At 44.4% G+C, this 21,931-nt stretch overlaps 1 protein-coding gene across 1 annotated transcript; it reads left to right on the forward strand.

The window, feature by feature from the left end:
• Positions 1-1,169: 1,169 nt before the first annotated feature.
• On the forward strand, positions 1,170-20,431 carry LOC147640887 (uncharacterized). Its single transcript, XM_086816328.1, has 6 exons — positions 1,170-1,413; positions 1,507-1,539; positions 18,796-18,978; positions 19,230-19,292; positions 19,424-19,627; positions 19,753-20,431. The coding sequence occupies exons 1-6, from the start codon at positions 1,249-1,251 to the stop codon at positions 19,900-19,902; spliced, it is 798 nt and encodes a 265-aa protein (XP_086672454.1). The 5' UTR covers positions 1,170-1,248; the 3' UTR covers positions 19,903-20,431.
• The last annotated feature ends 1,500 nt before the right edge of the window (positions 20,432-21,931 follow it).

The raw sequence follows: 21,931 nt of genomic DNA on the forward strand, positions 1-21,931 counted from the left end.
TGGAATGTAAATTAGAGCCCCTCCAGTTGGAAAAAGAGATGGAATGTGCTTTGGGATTGCCAGAAGTTTTAAGTCTTTTTGTATATTCATTAATGAGAAATGGGGATGCCAATGTGTTGTATTGCAATAAAATCTGGAATGTAAATTAGAGCCCCTCCAGTTGGAAAAAGAGATGGAACCTGCTCTGGGATTGCCAGAAGTTTTAAGTCTTTTTGTGGAAGGTTTGCATGTGGGCACTACCTATTGGCTCTAAACTCCAAAGGAGAAATATTTCCAGTGGCATCTGTCCTAGGTGTAGGTCATCACTTGAAGATGGTAAACATGTGTTTTGGGAATGCCCAGCACTCAGGGGTACCTGTCCAAAATGTCTAAATGGATAGAGAAGAGCTTGGGTATGCAAACATATTGGGGGGACTGGATCTTGGGTAAATGGTCAGTTAGTAATGAACATGTTGGTATGGTTTTTAATATCGTCAGAGCTTGCATCTTGTTGGAAATCTGGTCTAGCAGGAATGTAATTGTATTTATGAGGGTAGTATGTACATGCTTGCAAGACTCATATTTGATGCATAAACGTGTTTACATGTGCTGGTTTGTGTGTAATGTGAATAAAATAAGATGCTCTGAGATGGATTTGTTGATTTCAGAGTCTGCAAAGGAATATGAACTGAATTCTGTCCCAGTGCTTGGTGAGCTTCAAACATACTAGGAATAAACCCCTAACTTTGGTTTGTATGATGCAGGTGAGATGTTTGAAAGGGAAGAAAAGGTCTCCCAAGTTTGGACCAAAAACTCTACGGTAGTATCGTAAAGAAAAACAAGTTGATCATTTGTTGCTTTTATAGAAAATCCGGTTGGAACTAGACCCAGTGTTAAAGTCTGGTCCAAGAAAGGGGAAAAATAGTCCCCTCGTGGATGCACTACAAAAGCTATGATGGAGGCTAGCATGGGGTATCAGATATCTTGGGAACAGTCCTGCTTTTTAATGAAAGATGAGAGATGAGAATTTTTGTGTAAAATTTTGAATGAGGTTGAGAAGGAGTAGTAAATATGGATAGCCTTGACCTGGTTGTATTGCAGCTTTTGAACAGCTTGAGTTAATATATATAATTATTATTGATAAAAAAAATGTCTAACCTCTAAGTTTATCCTTAGACTTGGATTTTGGCCTTGAAAAAATACACTGAATGTTGGTTTTTCGTCAGCAGCTGTTTTCTTAGTGAAACCTATTTGTGAGTGGTCGTAACGATGTCGATGGCGAGGGCAGCGTTGCAGAGCTCGAGGGAGGCGGTAAGGAAGGCCTTCTCGGATTTGTCGCCGGCCGCCCACCTGCACAACTCGCAGAACCAGGCCGAGCTCTTCCTAGTCGGGGTCAGTCATGTCTCACCAGTCAGCGCAGCCATGGTCCAAAAAGTAAAAGAAAACTCCACCTCTGTTCTGGGTTCTTTCTATTGAAAAAAGGAATGATGCCCGTCATCTCATTTCTTTTCCCCTTCTTTCTTGCAGCTCATCAGGGACGTTCAGCCGGATGTAGTTGCGGTATGTATTCTTTGTGGATGTGAATATGAATGTCAATGGTGAATGCCCATGGTTTTGGGTCCAAAATGTTATTGGGGTTTTTGTAAATTTGTGCTCCCCACGGGTATTGGGTGCTTGTGCACGTTGGTGCGGTGGCAGTGGTTAGGCCCACTGAGGTCATGAGTACAAACCTGGACACCTTAAAAAATGCGTGCATCTGGGTCCAAAATGTGATTGGTGTTTATGTGTGCCAATGGGTATTGTGATGTAAATGTGATTGGGTTTATGTGTGGCAATGGGTATTGTGATGTAAATGTATGCCAACGTTTATGTTAGCATTCAGCTCCTGTACCATATTATACCTTAGGGAGTGAGGGCGTGTGATGTGGGTGTGTCCGCCTGTGGGAGGAGTCCTCGAGTTTGTCCATTTCCCAATTTTGTAGGCTTGTGGGAGTGGCTATTTTCTGCTGTTTTTTTTTCTTTCCTCTGGATGGCCTGTAGGAGTCAGCTGGCCATGAGGGCCCCGACCAGGCTTTGCTGGCCGACTAGGATAGACCTAGTTGTGGGCCTATAGAGGGACTGTCGGCCCTGTTTCTGCTGGTCGACTGCATGCCCTTAGCCATATATATAGCACACCTTTCCCCCCACTTATTTGTATCGTCTATCTTGTGTATATAGCAGAGTTTCACACTACTTATCCTCTCTTGCACTTCTGTGTTTTTTTGTTCTCAGATTTCTATCTCATTTCCATTGCACATTCTGATATGGTATCAGAGCCCAAGGTGGCTTGAAGCTTTGGAGATGGTGAGAGCTTGTGGGGCTGTTGTACTTGGTGCTGATTGGAGAGTATTCGGGCCGTACGGGACGTGGAGAAGTGGGTAGAAGGCGGGCGTCATTGTTGGACAGTCACCTTGCAAAAAAACGTAGTCTCTTTTTCATTTTTTGTCCCATCCACCCTCCCTTCACAAGACCACGTGAATCCTCGAGATAGCAAATTTGCATGAGATGGCGGAGAAACCTACGAAGATCCCTACTCTCCCGACGTTCCCGGTGGACCAACAGTTGGACGGGAACAACTATGGCATTTGGAAGGTAATGATGGAGTCTGTTTTGGAATCTTATGATTTGGTTGACTTCATCTCACATGGTTGAAGTTTAAGGCCAGATCCGACAGAGGATTCTTCACTATTAGTCAAAGAGCGGGAGGCCCAGGCACAGTTGCGGGATTGTGTTAATGTCCGTGTGCGCTCTTTTATCTTTCTTAACTGCACACCCCAAGTGATCAATCATATCAAACACATGGCGTTGGCTCGAGGGATTTTGCAGCACTTGGTCTCTTTGTACAATCGGGTATCATCTTTCAAGAGAGTTTCCTTTGAAGTGTATATATAAGTGATGAATCTTGCAAAGTCTTCGACGATGTGGGAGCACATCAATAAACTCTAGGCTCTTCGATAGGAGGTTCTTCAGGCTGGGAAGGAGATATCATTAGAGGAAATGGCCATCACCCTAGTGTTTCCTCTATCCTCTTAGCACTCAGCTTTCTATCTCTCTTTGATCACCAGTGGGAGGCTCAACACCATTACTTGGGAGGACCTTGTGCCGATGATCTTGGACCAGGAGGAGCGGTTTCTGAACCCTCCACAAGGCGGAGGTTCTGAGACTTTGACTGGCCAACGGTTAAAAGGTTGCAACAATAACAAGGGCAAAGGGAAGTCTTCATAGTTGAAATCTTCCGAGAAGAAGCCCGACTCGGATCGTGATGCCTTGAAGGCCGAGCGGACCTGTAACCATTGTGGCTAGAATACTAAGAAGGGTCACTACTGGAGAAAATTTCCTCAACGAAGTACTGAGGATGGGAGGTGAGAAGAAAAGGAGAGAAAGCTGGAAGACAAGAAAAGGAGAGAAAGAGGAGGGGTAAAGGAGAGAAAGCTGGAAGACAAGAAAAGGAGAGAAAGAGGAGGGGTGGACTGTGGAGGAGAAGAGAGATAGAGGAAAAGAGAAGAGGAAGAGGAGGCGTGAGGAGAAGAAGCGAAGGAGTGAAAAGCTAATGGGAGAGATAGCAAGTAAAGAGGGAGACTCCAGCAACAGTATCTGAGAGGGGTCGAAACCCTTACTAGAGTTCGTCGCGAGGAACTCAGTCATCGCCTCATCTTCACAAGAACCAACTCCACTCCTCTGGAGGATTTGTGGCATTTTCGTTTTGGCCACTTGAATGTGGACGCATTGCGGGCTTTTCGGGACCAGATGGTGGATGGCTTGCCAGGTGTTGGCACCAAGCAGGGACATTGCAGTTCTTGCATTCGTGGGCAGCAACATAGGGAGTCTTTTCTGAAGCAGGCTACCAGGCGAGGATGATGTTGGAGCATTGCGAACTTTCTCGTCCACTTTGGGGAGAGGCTGTGGCGATAGCTATCCATATCCTCAACCGATCTTCGACGACTGCAGTGCCTAAGATGACTCCATTTGAGGCTTATTTTGGCAAGAAGCCAGATATGCTCCATTTTTGTGTTTTTGGGAGTGATGCCTATGCTCACATCTCGAAGAAGCAGAGGAGGAAGCTTGACTCCAAGTCCCAGAAGCTTGTTTTTGTGGGATATAACTCTCTTTCCAAAGGCTATAGGTTATATGACCCTGAGCGGAATGAGGTTGTTATTAGCAGAGATGTTGTCTTTGATGAGCATGTTCCAGCATGCACCGTTGAGGAGCCACCACTTCTTGGAGAGCCAAATGAGTATGAGGATGAGTTCCGGGCTATTGTTCCAACTAGCTAGCCTCAGACAGTAGGAGAGGTTGATCTCGAGGTTGGAGATTTGCCATAGCAATAGGCAGGCGGCTCAGTGTTCTGTTCGGGCACCTAAGTGGTTGTTGGATACCATTTGAGAGTCTGGTGTGACGGAGTATCCCTCCGAGTGGACCACGGTGGATGGACCTCAAAGATTGCATAGAGTTCGTGACAAAAGTTAGAGGAGCATTTACAAGTAAATTATGCCTTGATGTCTCGTATCATTCGAAACAAGGAGCCTACTTCAGTTAAGGAAGCTCTTTCCTAGGAGACTTGGAGGAGAGCCATGCAAGTGAAACTAGAGGCCATAGAGAAGAATGGGACTTGGGAGTTGGTTCCGAGGCCGTCAAAACGGTCAGTCATTGGTGCTAAGTGGGTCTACAAAACCAAGTATAAGTCTGATGGGTGACAAGCACAAGGTCATACTTGTGGCTAAGGGCTATGCTTAGCGGCGAGACATCAACTATGAGGACACTTTTGCACCGACAGCACGATTCGGACAGTTCTTGCCCTTGTCTTTCATCAGCAGTGGCCGGTGTATCAGATGTGGCCGGTGTATCAGATGGATGTTAAATCTGTGTTCCTGAATGGTGACTTGCAAGAGGAGGTGTATGTTGAGCAGCCTCTAGGCTTTGAGGTTTTGGGCTCAAGCTATGGTTTACAGGTTGCTGAAGGCCTTGTATGGTCTGAAATAGGCTCCCAGGACTTGGAACTAGAAGATTGATGCTTTCTTTTAGAGACGGGGTTTCCAGAGATCAGTTGTAGATCCGAACTTGTATCTCTTTTGGGAATGCAGTATGGTCACATTGATTATCCTCTATGTGGATGATGTTGTCCTCAATGGCATTCATGTGGAGCACATAGCCGTGACGAAGGTTGCTATGTCAAAGGAGTTTGAGATGACGGATTAAGGCTTCTTTTTTTGGGATGGAGAACTGTAAGCCTATTTCATCTCTGATTGTCATGTGCACAGTGTGTATCTACTGTGTGTTACACGCACGCAAGACTAGCTTCGAGGTTTGGGGAAGCTTGGAGCTAGGCAGGCTGATTGGCGAGCTGAGTTAGGGATAGACTAACGGGCAAGTATGGACGGGCGGGCGTCTAAGTGTGGACGCCCGATGACCGGCCAAGAGCCTATAAAAGGGTGGCCAAGGTTAGTCATTAGTCATATAGTCTCGCGTGATTTGTGAGAGCTCTATGGTCTGGAGCTTGGATCTAGTGTAGACGTGCACTTGCTTTACGCAGCTGAGGCTGACAGCAATCTCGAGGCCTGCGAGGGTAGCTTGGTGGCGGTATGGGACGTCGCGAGGTGGAGATTGGTCGGTACGTCAACCTAGTTAGCTCAGCTTGTGGCTCGGTGGGGACAGCCAAGACTGTGGGCTTGCCCACGGCTGTCATGGTTGGGAGGTGAGTCAGGCTTGCTCCCCCTTGTTTGTTTGTTTGCAGGTTTCGAGTCTCGTACTAGGAGCGTTCCATGAGGAGATCCGGTGGGGATTTGACTCTGGTATCAGAGCGTGCCTCGTGAACGAGCAAGTCGGTAGGTAGAGAAGATGAGGTCGAAGAAAGGTATGTGTTCAAGAAGCTTGCTGTTTTGTTTATGCATGCTGCTGTTTTTTCAGATAGTATGTGTTTTTTCATCAAAGAACTCGTGATGGAGAAGGTGGTCTAGTAGAGTTGATTTGTTTTAAAGAAGAAGGCTAGATTCGTGCTTGTGCAGTCGCATGAACTGTTGAGGGAAAACAGAAAAAAAAAGCATGTTCGTTTTTTTTGTTGAACGTGAGAGAGAGCGTCCGAGAGGTGTGAAAGCTAGCGAGCGTTGGTGTGCTGGACGTAGGCGGTCAGGCGGGCGGGCGCCTAGGCCTACGCAGCCAGGCGGCCAGGCGCCGAGGCCTACGCAGCCAGGCGGGCGGGCGCCTGGGCCCAGGCAGCCAGGCCTGTGCAGGCGGCCAAGCTTAGGCACAGGCCGCCCTGGACGCCTGAGCATAAGCGGCACCGACAGGAACGCGTGAATGGCAGCCAGGTGGCCGACGACAGCAAAGCAAGCGCTTGTAGCTCGGTCGGTGACAGCAGTAGCGCAGGTGACGAAAGCAGCAGGCGAGCGGCGCTAATTCCAAAGGGAAAAAAAGAAACCAGAGAAAGCATTTAACGATTTGGGTGCTTTTGTTTTTTTTAGATTAAACTTTTTTTTAAAAGAGTTTAGAGACCCCTCTAAGGTTTAAAGGTGTGTTTTTTTAAGAAAGCAGAAGATATATATATATATGTATATATATAAACACAGAAGCAAAAGCTCAAGTTGCTTTTAGGGAAGGTTGGAATGCTATATTATGCACCTAGAAAATGTAGACTTGTTATTAGGGATTGAGTGGTTTAAGACTCTTCAAGTCCAGATAGATTGGTCTAGTCATATTTTTTCTTTTCAGCATAGGAACACCCAGTATAGTATTTTAGGTGATTGTATACATCCCTCTCAGAGATCTCTTGTAAATACAGTTGCTTTTGGAAATATAATGGATTCTTCTTTGTATGCCGCTTTTCATTGTATTGATTCCACTTTCTTCATTTCTCATACCTTCCATGGATGTCAATGAATTAAGTGTGTTTGAAAGCAAAGAATTACAGAAGATACTTGATTCGTTTCAAGATGTATTTTCTAAGAAACTGCCATTGGGTTTACCACTTGAAAGGGCAGTAGATCATCGTATTGACTTGATCCCTGGTGCCCATCCGGTCAGTATACCACCTTATAGGATGAGCCAAGTTGAGGAAGATGAGTTGGCTAAACAACTCGAAGATTATTTGAGGATGGGCCAGATTCGTCCAAGTAAATCACCTTGGGGTATACCTGTGTTGCTTAGGAGAAAGAAGGACAACACCCGGAGAATGTGTATAGATTACAAGAGATTGAACAAGCTGACAATTAAGAACCGTTATCCTCTCCCTAGATCAGATGACCTGAATGATCGGTTAGCAGAAGCGAAATATTTCACGAAGATAGATTTACGTACTGGCTATCACCAGATACGTATTCATGAAAGGCATGTCGAAAGAACTGCCTTTCGGACTAGGTATGGCCATTACGAGTATCTCGTATTACCTTTTGGGTTAACCAATACTCCAGCCACTTTCGAGTAAATGATGAACGATCTTTTTCGTGAACATTTGGGAAAATTTGTGGTGGTGTTCTTGGATGATATTTTGATATATAGTCGTACTCTTGAGGATCATGTTAGATACCTCACGATTGTCTTATCTATTTTAAGACAGAATCGACTATATGCTAAATTAATTAAATGTGAGTTCTTTATGACAGAAATCATTTACTTGGGACACAAGATCACTAGAGATGGATTGAGCATTGACTATGACCGAGTTCAGAAGGTTCTGGACTGGCCTACCGCGAACAGTGAAACAACTTCGTTCTTTTCTCGGTTTTGTTGTTTTTCTTCGGAAATCTGTGCGAGAGTACTCTCAGCTCACACTACCGATGACCGACTTATTGAAAGGTCGTGGACGTAAGTCAAATCAGCCTATCACTTGGAATAACAATTTGGATATGGCCCTCAGACTTTTGAAAGATAAAGTCAAGGAAGCACCTATCTTAGCATTACCCGATCCTAGTCGGTCTTATGTTCTTGAAACTGATGCCAGTAACTATGTCATCGGGGTTGCTCTATTTCAAGATGGTAGACCGGTTGCTTTTGAAAGTAAAAAGCTAGACGACACTCAATCTCGCTGGTCAACCCTTGAGAAGGAGCCTTATGTTGTGATTCATGCTCTCAAGGTTTGGAGACATTATTAATATGGCTCCAAATTTGTGGTATTGACTGATGATCAGTCAATCAAGTATGTGTGTGATGCGGATGATTTGAGAGGAAGGAAAGCTCGTTGGGTTGAGTTAATGCAAGATTTTGATTTTGAGATTCGTTATCGGAAAGGGTTCATGAATAGTGTTACAGATGCGCTTAGTCGAATTAGAGAGGTGAATACTTTGTCGTTCACTGAGATTTCTACTGACTTATTTGTTGGGGTAAAGGCATTATGCCCACCCTTATAGTGTGTACAAGCCCATAAGTTTTATAGTACATAGTACACCTAGTACTTTTAATGTACTAAGTGCACTATGTGCACTAGAGCAAATATACATGTGTGATAGGGGAGTCACACACTCATACTTTGTGAGTTGACTTATCCCCACATGTCTCTCTCTCTCTCTCCCTTCTTCTCTGTGTGTCTCCCACATGAAACCCTAACTGTTTCAGCTGAGCTTCTTTAGCTCCTTCACTGGTATCAGAGCCTTGACCGTCTTTGCTTTCTCCTTGTGGGCGATGGCAATCTTCCTATGCATCGCTTTGAAGCTGGGCATCGCCTGACGCCGGCGCCGGCAGCTTGAATCCACCCAAAGAATCACATAGAACTTCTCCACCTGCGCCTTGCGTAGAAGCCCGCCTGTACTGCCACCGAAGATCGGTGACGAAGTGTCTGGCTTAAGTTGCGGTGGCGTGAAGCCCACGGGCGCCTCCTCCGTTTCCACGGTCATGGTGAGACGAGAAGAGGAGGCGAAGGTAGCCTGCTGAGGCAGCTTTACCTGGCCGCCTACGGCGGTTAACTGACGCCAGGATAAGGCGGCGGGGGCTGCTGTGGCGGACGAGAGAGCTGGGGCAGAGGTTATGGACGCCATAGCTTGAGCTCAGAGATAGGCCTGCAATCTCATAGCAGTTTTCAGAGCTCCACAGCTGACAACACTAGCCCAAGAGTTGCTCACACAGCAGCATCCGTACCTGCACAGTAGTAGCAGCAACAGCAGCAGCATCAGCACACGAGTCAGCAAATACGACGCCCCCCTTCCTGCAACAACAGAAATCAGAAATTTCAGAGGTATATCATCAATTGAGCAGGTACAGGTTCTAATGGCTCAGATTTGAGCACAATCGGCAACATTGGGTGACATTGGTCACATTCTGGGTTAATTGGCAGGAAATTGGGTGTTAACATTTGGGGCTTTTGATGTAATTGTGCCATTGGGCATTCATACATGCTGTATGATGTGAGCAATCTCACATTCGGGGCTAAATTGCAGGAAATTGGAGTGCAAATCAAAGGGCTTTTGTGCCAATTGGGTTGATTTGCATGCAGGCACTGGCATTTGATGCTTTGGGCAATGTGTTGATGCCTGTCAAGCACTCAATGTGCCAGTAAATCAAGGGGCTTTTATGTATTGGATGTATATGTGGCCAGGGGGAAGCATTGTGAAGACTCTGGATGCCTTCATGTGCATTAATGTACCATTCATGATCAGAAATTGATCTTGAATCAAGGGGCTTTTCAAGATTTTGTGCTTGTTGAGCTTGGCAAAGCAGCAGGGAAGACTTTTATGCCTTGAACCCTCAGAAATCCACTTGCAGTCAAGGGGCTTTTGCCCAATTTCTGTCCGGGACTGTTGTATGCAGTGGTGGGGACTGTCAAGGTCTGATTTTCACTCTTTTGGACAGCTAGGAGAGCATTTATTGCTACTGTACTTGTTGGTACAGATTTGGTACAACTGTCACGATTGTGACTTAGTTCATTATACACAGTCTCATCATGATTACAGATACTGAAGAGACATGATTACAGAGGACCCCTACACTCGGATGGTCACGACTATTCGCTCTAGAGACATGCCTCTTCATCAAGAGCCACACTCCTTCGACGACTGGTCACACCCCTTCGCTCTAGGGTTGCAACTCTTCATCCAATGGTTGCAGCTATTCGTCCAAAGGATGTGTCTCTTCGCCTAAAGTCATGACTATTGGTCATGGGATGTGTCTTTTTATTCGTGTCTCTTGAACTCCTATATAAGGAGCCTATTGTATCACAATTTCAATCAATCAATCAAACATCTGTGTTCAAGTCTACTTTCAGTTTCAGTCTTAAATACACAGATAAGTGGATGAAATACTAAGTAATAACAGTAATCCTCACAACAACTTTGTACAAGTTTTGGCATGGCTGCACATTGATTTGAGTGAGGAAAAGGCTCATTTTCAGTTGCTGTACTTGCCGGTACAGATTTGGTACATCATTGGTGAGCACTTAGTACTGTTGTACAGTATTTTGGAACAGAGCACATCTAAGGTGCTGTCATAAATCTGCAGCAACCAGATTTTGGTGATTTTATCACATTCAGTGGGAGGAGAGTTGCATTCGTGCTTCCGTAGTGGGAGATAAACTTTGGGAGAACAACTGTGAGCACCTTGTGTGCTTTGGTGCACTGTTTGCACATCTTGCAGGGAGTCAGGCATTGACTGTGTCAAAGGTTGCATATTGCTATGGCAACCATAGGTGAGAGCTCTTCATTGCTTCACATCAAGAAGCTTGAAGGCTCACATAATTATGACATTTGGCAAACCCAGTGCTATAATGTGTTGCTCCAGAAGAAGCAGCACAAGCCCATCAAAGAAAGGGGTGTAATGTCCGCTTCTCTTACTGCTGAAGAATGGGAAGATATGGATGAGCTGGCAAGATCCACCATCATGTTGTCTGTGTCAGACTCTTTACTTTTTAGCATACGTGAAGAGAAGACAGCTTGGGGAATGTGGCAAAGATTGCAGGACTTGTATGCCTAGCAAAGTGCCGCAAGCAAAGTGTATTGGTTGAAGAAACTCATAGGTCTTCAAATGAAGGAAGGGGCGTCTATGACAGCCCATCTAAATGAGTTTAATGGTGTTGTCAGCCAGGTCATCAATCAAAAGTTGGCAATGGACGATGAGTTCAAAGCCACCTTTCTCTTATGCACTTTGCCAGAGAGTTGGGACACATTCAGGACAACCACTAGCAATTCAAATGCTATGCTGTCATATGCAGATGTGGAGGGTGCTCTCCTTCAAGAGGAGATGAACAGGAAGAACAACTCTGTTGGAAAGTCCAATGCAATGAATGCACGTGGGAGATCCCAGCAAAGGGGTAAAAGCCAAGAACGGGGAAGGAGCAAGTCCCGCTCCAAAAAGGACTTGGAATGCCATTATTGTGGCAAGAAGGGACATTTCAAAAAGCAATGCTACAAATGGAAGAATGATCAAAAGGAAAAGGGCAAAGGCAAAGACAAAGACAAAGATGAAGCCAAAGATGCAAAGCCAAAGGGCAAAAGTGGAGTCAAGATTGAAGAAGTCAATGTGTCACATGCAGGTGACAGTGAGGATGAAGTCCTATTCATGTCTTCACTTGATGCCCATTCACTCCATGCAGGAGATGGTCATGGTATGCACTCATGGATCATTGATTCAGGTGCCTCCTTTCATGTCACAGGTTGCAGAGACTTGTTTGTCAGGTATACTGCTGGCAATGAAGGAGTAGTTTATTTGGGTGACAACCATGCATGCCAGATTCTTGGCAGAGGTAATGTGAGGCTTGTGTTTTCAGATGGCTCACAGCTTATGCTCCATAATGTCAGGCATGTGCCTGAGATCAAGAAGAACCTGTTTTCTACTAGACAGCTTGATGATGCTGGTTATGTTACCACATTTGGTAGTGGAAAGTGGAAGATTAGTAAGGGCTCACTGGTTGTTGCTAGAGGCTCTAAGGTGGACACTCTTTACTTCATGCATGCTGGTGTTTGTTACCATGCTAATGTAAATGCAATCGAGCTGCCGGAAATCTCTATGTGGCATAGCCGGTTGGGACACATGAGTGTCAAAGGAATGGAGCAATTGTCTCGTTTTGGTTACTTGCCTTCTCTAAAGTTCTCAAGTTTTCAGTTTTGTGAGCATTGTATATATGGTAGGCAACTCCAGTACCCCCACAAGAAAGCTCTTGGACAGAAAGATGCTCAGTTAGAGCTTGTGCATTAAGATGCATGTGAGATGCCTCAGCTTTCTTTGGGAGGGGTAAAATATTGTGTGTTTTTTATTGATGATGCCACACGCAAGGTGTGGGTTTATCCTCGTCGTTTGAAGAGTGATACATTCTCAGTGTTTGAGAAGTTTGTTGCTCATGTTGAGAATCAAACTGGCAAAACACTGAAGGCTTTGCGTTCCGACAATGGTGGAGAGTATATGCCCAAACAGTTTCAGGACTTTTGTGATGCTAAAGGCATCAAGAGGAAGCTCTCTACTCCTTATGATCCTCCACAAAATGGGACAGCAGAGAGGATGAACAGGACCATTTAGGAGAAGGTCCGTTCTATGTTGTCACATGCTGCGTTACCTCATGGTTTTTGGGCTGAAGCTGTTATGACAACCGTTCATCTTATAAACAGGTCACCTAACACGAGGCTTGGTGGGAAAGTGCCAGAGGAAGTATGGACAGGGAAGCCTCCGTCCTACAAGCACTTGAGAGTGTTTGGTTGCGTTGCACATATGCAAGGAAATACTCACCAAACTTGATCCTAAGTCTCACAAATGCATATTCCTAGGATATGGTGACAGAGGTGAAATGGGGTATAGACTTTGGGATCCAGTGCATAGAAAGATTATACGCAACAATGATGTCATTTTTGATGAAACATGCATGTATAAGGAGCCTGCAAGGCAACAGGAGCCTGGCAGAGTCATCTTTGATGATGATGGACATCATGGACAACAACCAAGGGCTGTAAATCAGCCATTACAGCAACAAAACCAGCCCTTAAATGGTGCTGAAAATGGTCCAAATGGACAGCCAGAGATGGCAGAAGATATCCCTATGGATATCCCACAGTTAGAGGAGATACCGGGCATGATCTTTCAACCTTATGGCATGGAACAGGAGCCACCAATAGGTGATATGCAGGCTGGACAGCAACCTGCAAATGATGGTCATTGGGTACGGAGGTCCACAAGACCCTCCAGACCCCCTGACAGGTTTGTTCCAGGGGTTGACTACTTGATGCTCACTGACTGTGGGGAGCCCTCTTGTTATAAGGAGGCTTTACAGAGGGCAGACAAGGCTCTTTGGGAGCGTGCTATGAAGTCAGAGATGGATTCTCTGCACAAAAATGGAACATGGAAGTTGGTGCATTTGCCTACAGGCAAGAAGGTTTTGCCATGCAAGTGGGTTTACAGGCTCAAAGTTGCACCTGATGCAAAGCCAAGATACAAAGCCAGGTTAGTGGCTAAGGGCTTCAAGCAGGAATATGGTGTGGACTTTGATGAGATCTTCTCTCCAGTGGTCAAAATGACCACACTTAGAGCTGTATTAGCTTTGGTTGCTCATGATGATCTGGATTTGATTCAGATGGATGTGAAGAATGCTTTTCTTCACGGTGATCTCCATGAGGAGATATATATGCAACAGCCAGAGGGTTATGCAGTGAATGGAAAGGAGAAGCTTGTATGCAAGCTGAAAAAGAGTCTTTATGGGCTCAAACAGGCACCAAGGGAATGGTATCATAAATTTGATACATTCATGAAATCCCAGGATTTCAGGAGGAGTGACATAGATCACTGCTTATACACCAAGAAAGCTTTGGATGGCAGTCTATTGATGCTCATCTTGTATGTTGATGATATGTTGATTGTCGGGAAATCTTGTAAAGAGATGGATGCCTTGAAGAAGAGGCTGCATCAGACCTTTGATATGAAGGACTTGGGTGATGCAAATCACATTTTGGGTATGCGGATACTTCGGGACAAAAATCAGCATGTGTTGTATTTGTCTCAGAAGGAATACATTGGCAAAGTTTTGCAAAGGTTCAATATGGAGGGGGGGAAGAAGACTAGTACTCGTTTGCCTCCATATGTGAAACTCAGTGCTATGGACAGCCCACAGTCGGATAGTGACAGGGCTGATATGGCCAAGATTCCGTATGCTTCAGCTTGTGGCAGTCTCATGTATGCCATGGTTGCTACCAGGCCGGACATTGCATTTGCAGTGGGAGTGGTGACTAGATACATGGCCAACCCTGGCAAGAAGCATTGGGAAGCAGTGAAAGGTGTCATGAGATACCTGAAGAGCACACAGGATATGTGCATCTACTTTGGCAAACAGGATGCATTGGTGCATGGTTACACGGATTTGGATTATGCCGGTCATCCAGATAACCGGAAGTCTACTACCGGTTATGTGTTTACATTCACAGGAAGTGCTGTGTCATGGATATCGAGGATGTAGAAGTGCACTGCCTTATCTACTACAGAGGCCGAGTATATTGCAGCCACAGAGGCTTGCAAGGAGGCATTATGGCTATCTCGGTTAGTGGTTGATTTGGGTTATAGAGGGGATATTCCATTGTTGCATTGTGACAGTCAGAGTGCCATCCAGTTGGCAAAGAACCCTGTCTTTCATGCAAAGACGAAGCATGTGGATGTGAAGTATCACTTCATCAGAGAGGTGATAGAGAACAAGCTGATTCAGCTTGTCAAGATTCATACAGATGACAACCCGGCTGATCTGTTGACAAAGAGTTTGCCTCCAGAGCGGTTTGCTCATTGCAGACAGTTGATGGGCATTGGATGAGGCCAGTTTCAACCTTGATATGGCCTTGTATATTATCATGTACATGCTGATTTTTCTTTTCCTTCATTTAAGGGCACTTTGCCTTTAAGTGGGAGGTTGTTGGGATAAAGGCATTATGCCCACCCTTATAGTGTGTACAAGCCCATAAGTTTTATAGTACATAGTACACCTAGTACTTTTAATGTACTAAGTGCACTATGTGCACTAGAGCAAATATACATGTGTGATAGGGGAGTCACATACTCATACTTTGTGAGTTGACTTATCCCCACATGTCTCTCTCTCTCTCTCTCCCTTCTTCTCTGTGTGTCTCCCACATGAAACCCTAACTGTTTCAGCTGAGCTTCTTTAGCTCCTTCATTATTTCAGTCATTGAGAGGGATTTGCAGGACTGATAGTTATTTTGGTCCATTTTGACAGAAGATCCAGGACGGGAGCTCATTGATTGACTAAGACTCGATGACTGAATAGCCTACCATTCAGGCTGCAGGAGGCCAGTGGATGATTCGGAATGGTTTACTATTCCGTAATGACAAAATTTGTGTACCACAGATCTCGGACATTAGGTCCAAGATTCTTAAGGAGTGTCACGACGTCCCTTCTGTTGGACACCCTGGGGTACACAGGACGCTATCGTTAGTGAAACACTTTTTATTGGCCAAAGATGAAAGGGTATGTAGAAGATTATGTTCTCAAGTGTCAAGTTTATCAAGCAAATAAAGCTGAACGCTTTAGACAGGCTGGGTTGTTACATCCTTTGCAAATCCCAGGTAATAAATGGGAAAGTATTTCCATGGATTTTATTACCGGATTGCCAAGAACACATCAAGGCCACGATTCTATTTGGGTTGTGGTAGATCGCTTGACAAAAATGGCTAGATTTTTACTGACTCGGAAGACTATTAGAGCTATGCAATTAGCACGGTAGTTTATTGCGCAATTGTTTAGACTGTACGGTTTACCGCAAGACATAGTTAGTGATAGGGACTCTAAGTTTACGAGTGATTTTTGGAAACTTGTTTTTGAGAAGTTGGAAACAACTTTGAATTTGAGTTCCTCAGATCATCCTCAATCTGATGGCCAGACAAAAAGAGTGAATCAGATTTTGGAGGATATGCTCCGAGCATATGTATCCAAAAGACAGAGTTCATGGGAGGATTATCTTCCTATGTTAGAATTTGCTTATAACAGTACTAAGCATACGAGTACAGGTTTTAGTCCTTTCATGCTTATGTATGGTTTTCAACCTAGATCACCTGTTACAGTAGGATTCTTAGGACTTCAGCATCAGCACGTATTTTTTTGCAAGATATGCAAGAAATGTTACAAGTTGCAAAGGAATCTATTAGAAGTGCTCAAGACCGAGACAGATTTTATTCTAATAGACATCGGTCACCCAGAGAGTTCTCTGAAAGAACGATGGTGTATTTGCAAGTTCCGAAAGATTCCGAGACTTTACGGATAGGTCGATCTCCGAAATTATCCCCGAGATACTGTGGACCATTTCGTATTACATGACGGATTGGTTCAGTTGCATATGAATTGGATTTGCCTTCTCATGTGAAAGTCCATCCTGTATTTCATGTCAGTAGACTTAAGGAAGTACTAGGTGGAACAGACCAGTTGGTTACTCCTCAAGAAATCATAGATGTCGAGGACATGACATTTGTTCCACACGAACTTGAAAAGATTCTTGGATTTCGTGAAAGAAGATTGCGTAATACGCTTATCACGGAATACAAGATCAAGTGGAAGGATCGTGTTGAGGAGGACACTACATGGGAGACATTGACTACTCTTCAGAGAGATTACCCTGGCTTTTTAGTGAGCTCAGGTGTGAGCTCTTAGAGGAAGGGGAGTATGTCATGTTCACAGTGTGTATCTACCGTGTGTTACACGCACGCAAGACTAGCTTCGAGGTTTGGGGAAGCTTGGAGCTAGGCAGGCTGATTGGCGAGCTGAGTTAGGGATAGACTAGCGGGCGGGCACCCAAGTATGGACGGGCAGGCGCCCAAGTGTGGAAGCCCGATGACCGGCCAAGAGCCTATAAAAGGGTGGCCAAGGTTAGTCATTAGTCATATAGAGTCTCGCGTGATTTGTGAGAGCTCTATGGTCTGGAGCCTGGATCTAGTGCAGACGTGCACCTGCTTTACGCATCCGAGGCCGGCAGCAATCTCGAGGCCCGCGAGGGTAGCTTCGTGGCGGTAAGGTGGAGATTGGTCGGTACGTCAACCTAATTAGATCAGCTCGTGGCTCGGTGGGGACAGCCAAGACTGTGGGCTTGCCCACGGTTGTCATGGTTGGGAGGTGAGTCAGGCTTGCATCCCCTTGTTGTTTGTTTGTTTGCAGGTTGTTTCGAGTCTCGTATCAGGAGGGTTCCAAGAGGAGATCCAGTGGGGATTTGACACCGATGGACTCGGTTGGAGTGTCTCTGATTGGGGAGGAGATCGAGACACGAGGAGATCTACTTCTGGATACGACTTTATCCTTGGCTCAGGAGCGATTTCTTGGAGCGGCAAGAAGCAAGCTATTGTTGTCTTGTCTTCCATTGAGATAGAGTATCAGGCTACTTGTGGTGCTACTTGCGAGGTGGTGTGGTTGAGGAGGTTACTTGGCGAGATTGGGTTTCAACAGAAGGCATAGTTGTCAGGTACGATACCGTACCGTTCCTACGATACGATACCATACGGGAAAATATGTATGATATAATTTTTTTTCTTATAGTGCGATAAAATACGGTGTTTTAAAAAAATACTTATAAATTTAGGTATTTCCAATTCGAGATATGGAGTATTTTAAAAAGGAGGGAAGCATCATAGTACAGAGGAAGCTCAAACAACCATAGACATGGAAAAATCCATACGAGTTTGTACGGTATTGTACCATATGGTATGGTGTCGTACGCCATACGGAAACAAATATGGCAGAGGGAGCCCACGGTCATCTAGTGTGACAACCAGAGCTGTATACCTATTGCTCAGAACCTGGTCTTCCATGCTCGGACCAAGCATATAGAGATACAATATCACTTTGTTCGAGAGAAGATTTTGGATGGCGACATCTTGCTAGCTTTTTGTTCGACGGAGGACAATGCGGTGGACCTCTTCATAGAGCCTCTACCTCAGCAGATGCTATGTCAACACTCCAGCTCACTGGGATTGGTTCCACATCCAGGAGCTGAGAGGGAGTGTTAGCATTCATCTCGTCTGTACCATATTATACCTTAGGGAGTGAGGGCTTGTGATGTGGGTGTGCCCACCCGCGGGAGGAGTCCCCGAGTTTGTCCATTTTCCCCGCTTTGTAGGCTTGTGGGGGGCAGCTATTTTCTGCTGTTTTTTTTCCTTTCGCTGGTTGGCCTGTAGGAGTCGGCTGGCCACCATGAGGGGCCCGACCAGGCCATGTGCTGGCCGACTAGGATAGACCTAGTTGTGGGCCTATAGAGGGGCTGTCGGCCCTGTTTTTGCTGGCCGACTGCATGCCCCTAGCCATATATATAGCACACCTTCCCCCCCACTTATTTGTACCGGCTATCTTGTGTATATAGCAGAGTTTCACACTACTTCTCCTCTCTTGCAGTTCTGTGTCTTTCTTCTCTCAGATTTGTCTTATTTCCGCTGCACATTCCAACAGTCTAATGGGTTGTAATGTAGGTATTGTATGTGTGACTATGGATCTTGGGATGTGAATGAATGCCAAGGACTGTTGGGTTGTAATGTAGTCAGTGTGCATGCCAAAGGTTTTTTAGGGTGTTATGAAGTTTTCTTATCTGGGTATCATATGTGTGCCCATGGGATTTTGAATGCATGCCAAAGACTATTGGGTTGTAGTGTAGTATATTTGAAGGGGGAAGGGGCATGGGGTGGGGTTGTATGTGTGCCGGGATTTGAATGCATGGTAAAGATTAGGCTGTGATGGGGCAATGGGTTGTGAGTTTGTACCAAACATACTTGGTTGGTTTTGTTTTTTTTATATGTGATGCAGAATTTTTGTTTGAATGTGTGCTTTGTGGTACGACTGCATGCTCGTGATCTTAAGAAGCTTTCTTCTTAGAACTCATGCATATCATGGGTCCTTTTCAACAGGTTGAACTATGTGAGGCCAGGAGCAAATCCTGGATCCTCACAAACTCGAAGAGTGAGAAGTATAAATTGTGGGAATTTTTTGGGATCCCTGGGGGTCTCAAGCAGAAGCTCATCACCTTTATGGTGACAAACATGTATGCCACTTTGGAGGCCAAGGGTATCAAACCAGGCGAGGAGCTGAGAGTGAGTATATTCAACCTGTTTGTCTATCTGCCGCAGTCTTACCTAGCCATGCACCAACGGGGTTTGAACCCCTGACCTCCCTGTAAAGAGGCACAAACACATATGGTTCTTGCCATTAATGTGTTGTTAAACCTTGTTTTTCAACTCCCTAATCACAGTGTGTATGGGTCTCGCCTAATGATATATTTTATCATGCCAATCATCAAACTTAGTTTGCCCCAACCCAAATTGCATTGTGTGCGGTTTTGCAGCTTGCAGTTCAAGAGGGGCATGCTGTTGGAGCAAAAGTAGCCTTTGTGGATCGGGATGTTGATGTATTGCCACCTAAGTTTTCAATTGTAGAGTATGGATTCTTTAATTGAAGCAGGTGCTAATGTCTTCGCGTGTATTTTCTGGTGTCATTAGGCCCCCATTTCTTCTCAACTCAAAGAAAATGCATTGTCAGGTCACCATGCAGCGAGCTGGACAACATCTTTCCTTGAAAGATATACTGGCATTCTTGCGCCAACAAAAACAGATTGAGATTGAGCATCGCAAGTTATTAACAGCCCTCCGTCATGCATATCATGGCAACTTTGATGGCCCTTTTGTGCTGCAAGATGTCGTAGCAGAGGCTTTGGAGCTGGCGGAAAAATATTTTCCTCAACTTGTATGTGCTACATATCAGGGAGTTGATATTCCTATGAGACTGGATGCTTTGAGGATGCTGATATTCATGCATTGTGTTATAACTTTTTGCTTTTGCTCATTCATAATTCAATGTACTGCTTACAGCTGAAGACTCTTGTCGATGAGAGGAACGAGTATATGGTAAACGAGCTACGAACGATTGAGGGAAGCATTGTTGGGGTTGTAGGTGCCCTTCATGTCTCTGGGATGCAAAGGGTCTGGCAAGAGGCTGAAATTTCATGCTCTAAAAGGTAGAGGGATTCACAACAGCTTCTCAACACAGCCGCTTCGACTTCTGACTGAATGGACCATTTTTGAGTGAATCCAACCATTTTGATCAGTCTTGTCTTACAATTTTGTTGCTTACCATAGAAATGCACCAGGCTGGTAGTGAGCAAATTCACAAGAGATCAGCATGAAATTTATTGGACCTTGTTGATTACACGCTTGAAAGATTATGGTGGGCAATGATGAACTTTTGTAAAGTGAATGCAGCATGCATGTACGCTAGGGTTCTTAAAATAAAAAATACCCCTGGAGTGCAGGTGCTGTATGGGGTTTCTATATAATGGCAACCCACTACTGATAATTTGGGCAGGAGTAGCTTTTATAATGTGTGCCAGGTGCGCCAATTATACAAGGTGGTCTGCAAAGCTTCATAGGCAATTGAACTTGCAATTATTCTAGTAATTGCTGGTGATCATATGTACCGACATGCTTGAACATAGATTGTAGTTTTCTTTCACCGAAATTTAAGCAGTTATTCTTAAGGCATTTTGTTTCATTTATTGGATGTTTTAGAATAATTATTGTAATGTACACATCGATATCTAATAGCAGGGTGCATGTGGCCTGCTACTGGTTGTGAGCGACTAACACTATATATGTGTCGGGGTCCAAACTGATGCCCCGGGCTGCCTTATGTAGCGATGTAGTCGCTGGAATAGGAGAAGCCATTATGTCATTCCATTCTCCCTTCATACACTTCCCATCTTCCAATACACAATGATAAGTTCACACCATATTAATGTACACTTGGCCATTGAGCACAACTGATTATTATCCACACACCTCTCGATACACGTGTCACACCGAGACGATTTGGATGAACTTGCTATCTCACCACTCAAGTTTATCATATCCATCTTTGGTACTCCAAATCCGTCTCAAAGTTCTCATACTTTCTCTTTCTCAAGTGACTCCGTGAAGATGTTGGTAACTTGTTCTTTTTTCTTTGTCAAATCAACTTGTTCAACATCCTCTCTAATGAAATGATAGTGGATTTTTATGTGTTCAGTCCTTGCATGATCTACTAGATTACTTACAAATTGAATACTACTCATTTTGTCGTAATACATGATAACTCCATCATGGTGCTGTCCCAAATCATTAAGTAGTTTTCTTAGCTAAACCACTTCACATGCAACCATAGATACTCCTCTATACTGTTACCATTGTGTGAGATAATGCAATTGTGGGTTACTTCTTGCTACTCCAACTTATAGTAGCACTTTCTAAGCTAAATGCATATCCACTAGTAGATCTCTTGTCATGAGAACATGTCCGATTTACATTCGTGTAACCATACACTTCATGTTCGCAAAATAGACCACAATGGATAGTGGTCTTTATGTATGTCATAATCTTTTTGACAATGTCCAAATGCGGCTTCTTGGGACTCTACCTAAATTGGGTAACTAGTCTCACTGTATAACATAAATCCGCTCTAGTGATAGTCAAGTAAAAATCAAGCTATCAATCATCTTCTTGTACATGGTACCATCATTCAACTTATCACCAAAATCAGTCCCTTAGCTTTGTGTTTTGTTTCAATGTAGTGTCGCTATAGGCTTGCATCTAGTCATGTCGTACTTTGCCAACATATCCAGGTATATTGTCTTTGCATCGATCATATACCATGTGATGTCTTGATAACCTCAATGCCAGAAAAGAATCTCAATTCTCCCAAGTTTTTCATGTCAAATTGGCTACTCAATGATACCTTCATATTAGCTATATCATTCCTACAATCACTTGTGACTATCAAGTTATTCACATAATCTGTCTTCTTCACACTTCACATTTAGTGAAGAATCTGAGTTTCCTCATAAAGCCAATGCTAATTGGATACTTTTTGCTAATTCTATCACTCTATGCACATGGTGCTTGCTTCGATCCATATAATGCTTTCTTCAATCTACAAACATGTGTAGAAAAATCTAGGTGTACATTACCCTCTGGCTACTCTATAAACACCTCTTCTTGCAACTCTCCATGCAAGAAC

The sequence above is a fragment of the Cibotium barometz genome, chromosome 2 (genome assembly GCF_041138505.1).
Source record: "Cibotium barometz isolate CiBa-2024 chromosome 2, ASM4113850v1, whole genome shotgun sequence".
NCBI lineage: Eukaryota > Viridiplantae > Streptophyta > Polypodiopsida > Cyatheales > Cibotiaceae > Cibotium > Cibotium barometz.

Bases quoted from the DNA above. Each gene is read 5' to 3' on its own strand.
- LOC147640887 (XM_086816328.1), top strand. From the start codon at position 1,249: ATGTCGATGGCGAGGGCAGCGTTGCAGAGCTCGAGGGAGGCGGTAAGG. The intron at 1,414-1,506 runs GTAAAAGAAAAC...TCTTTCTTGCAG, and splicing joins GCGCAGCCATGGTCCAAAAA to CTCATCAGGGACGTTCAGCC. The intron at 19,628-19,752 runs GTATGTGCTACA...TACTGCTTACAG, and splicing joins AAAAATATTTTCCTCAACTT to CTGAAGACTCTTGTCGATGA.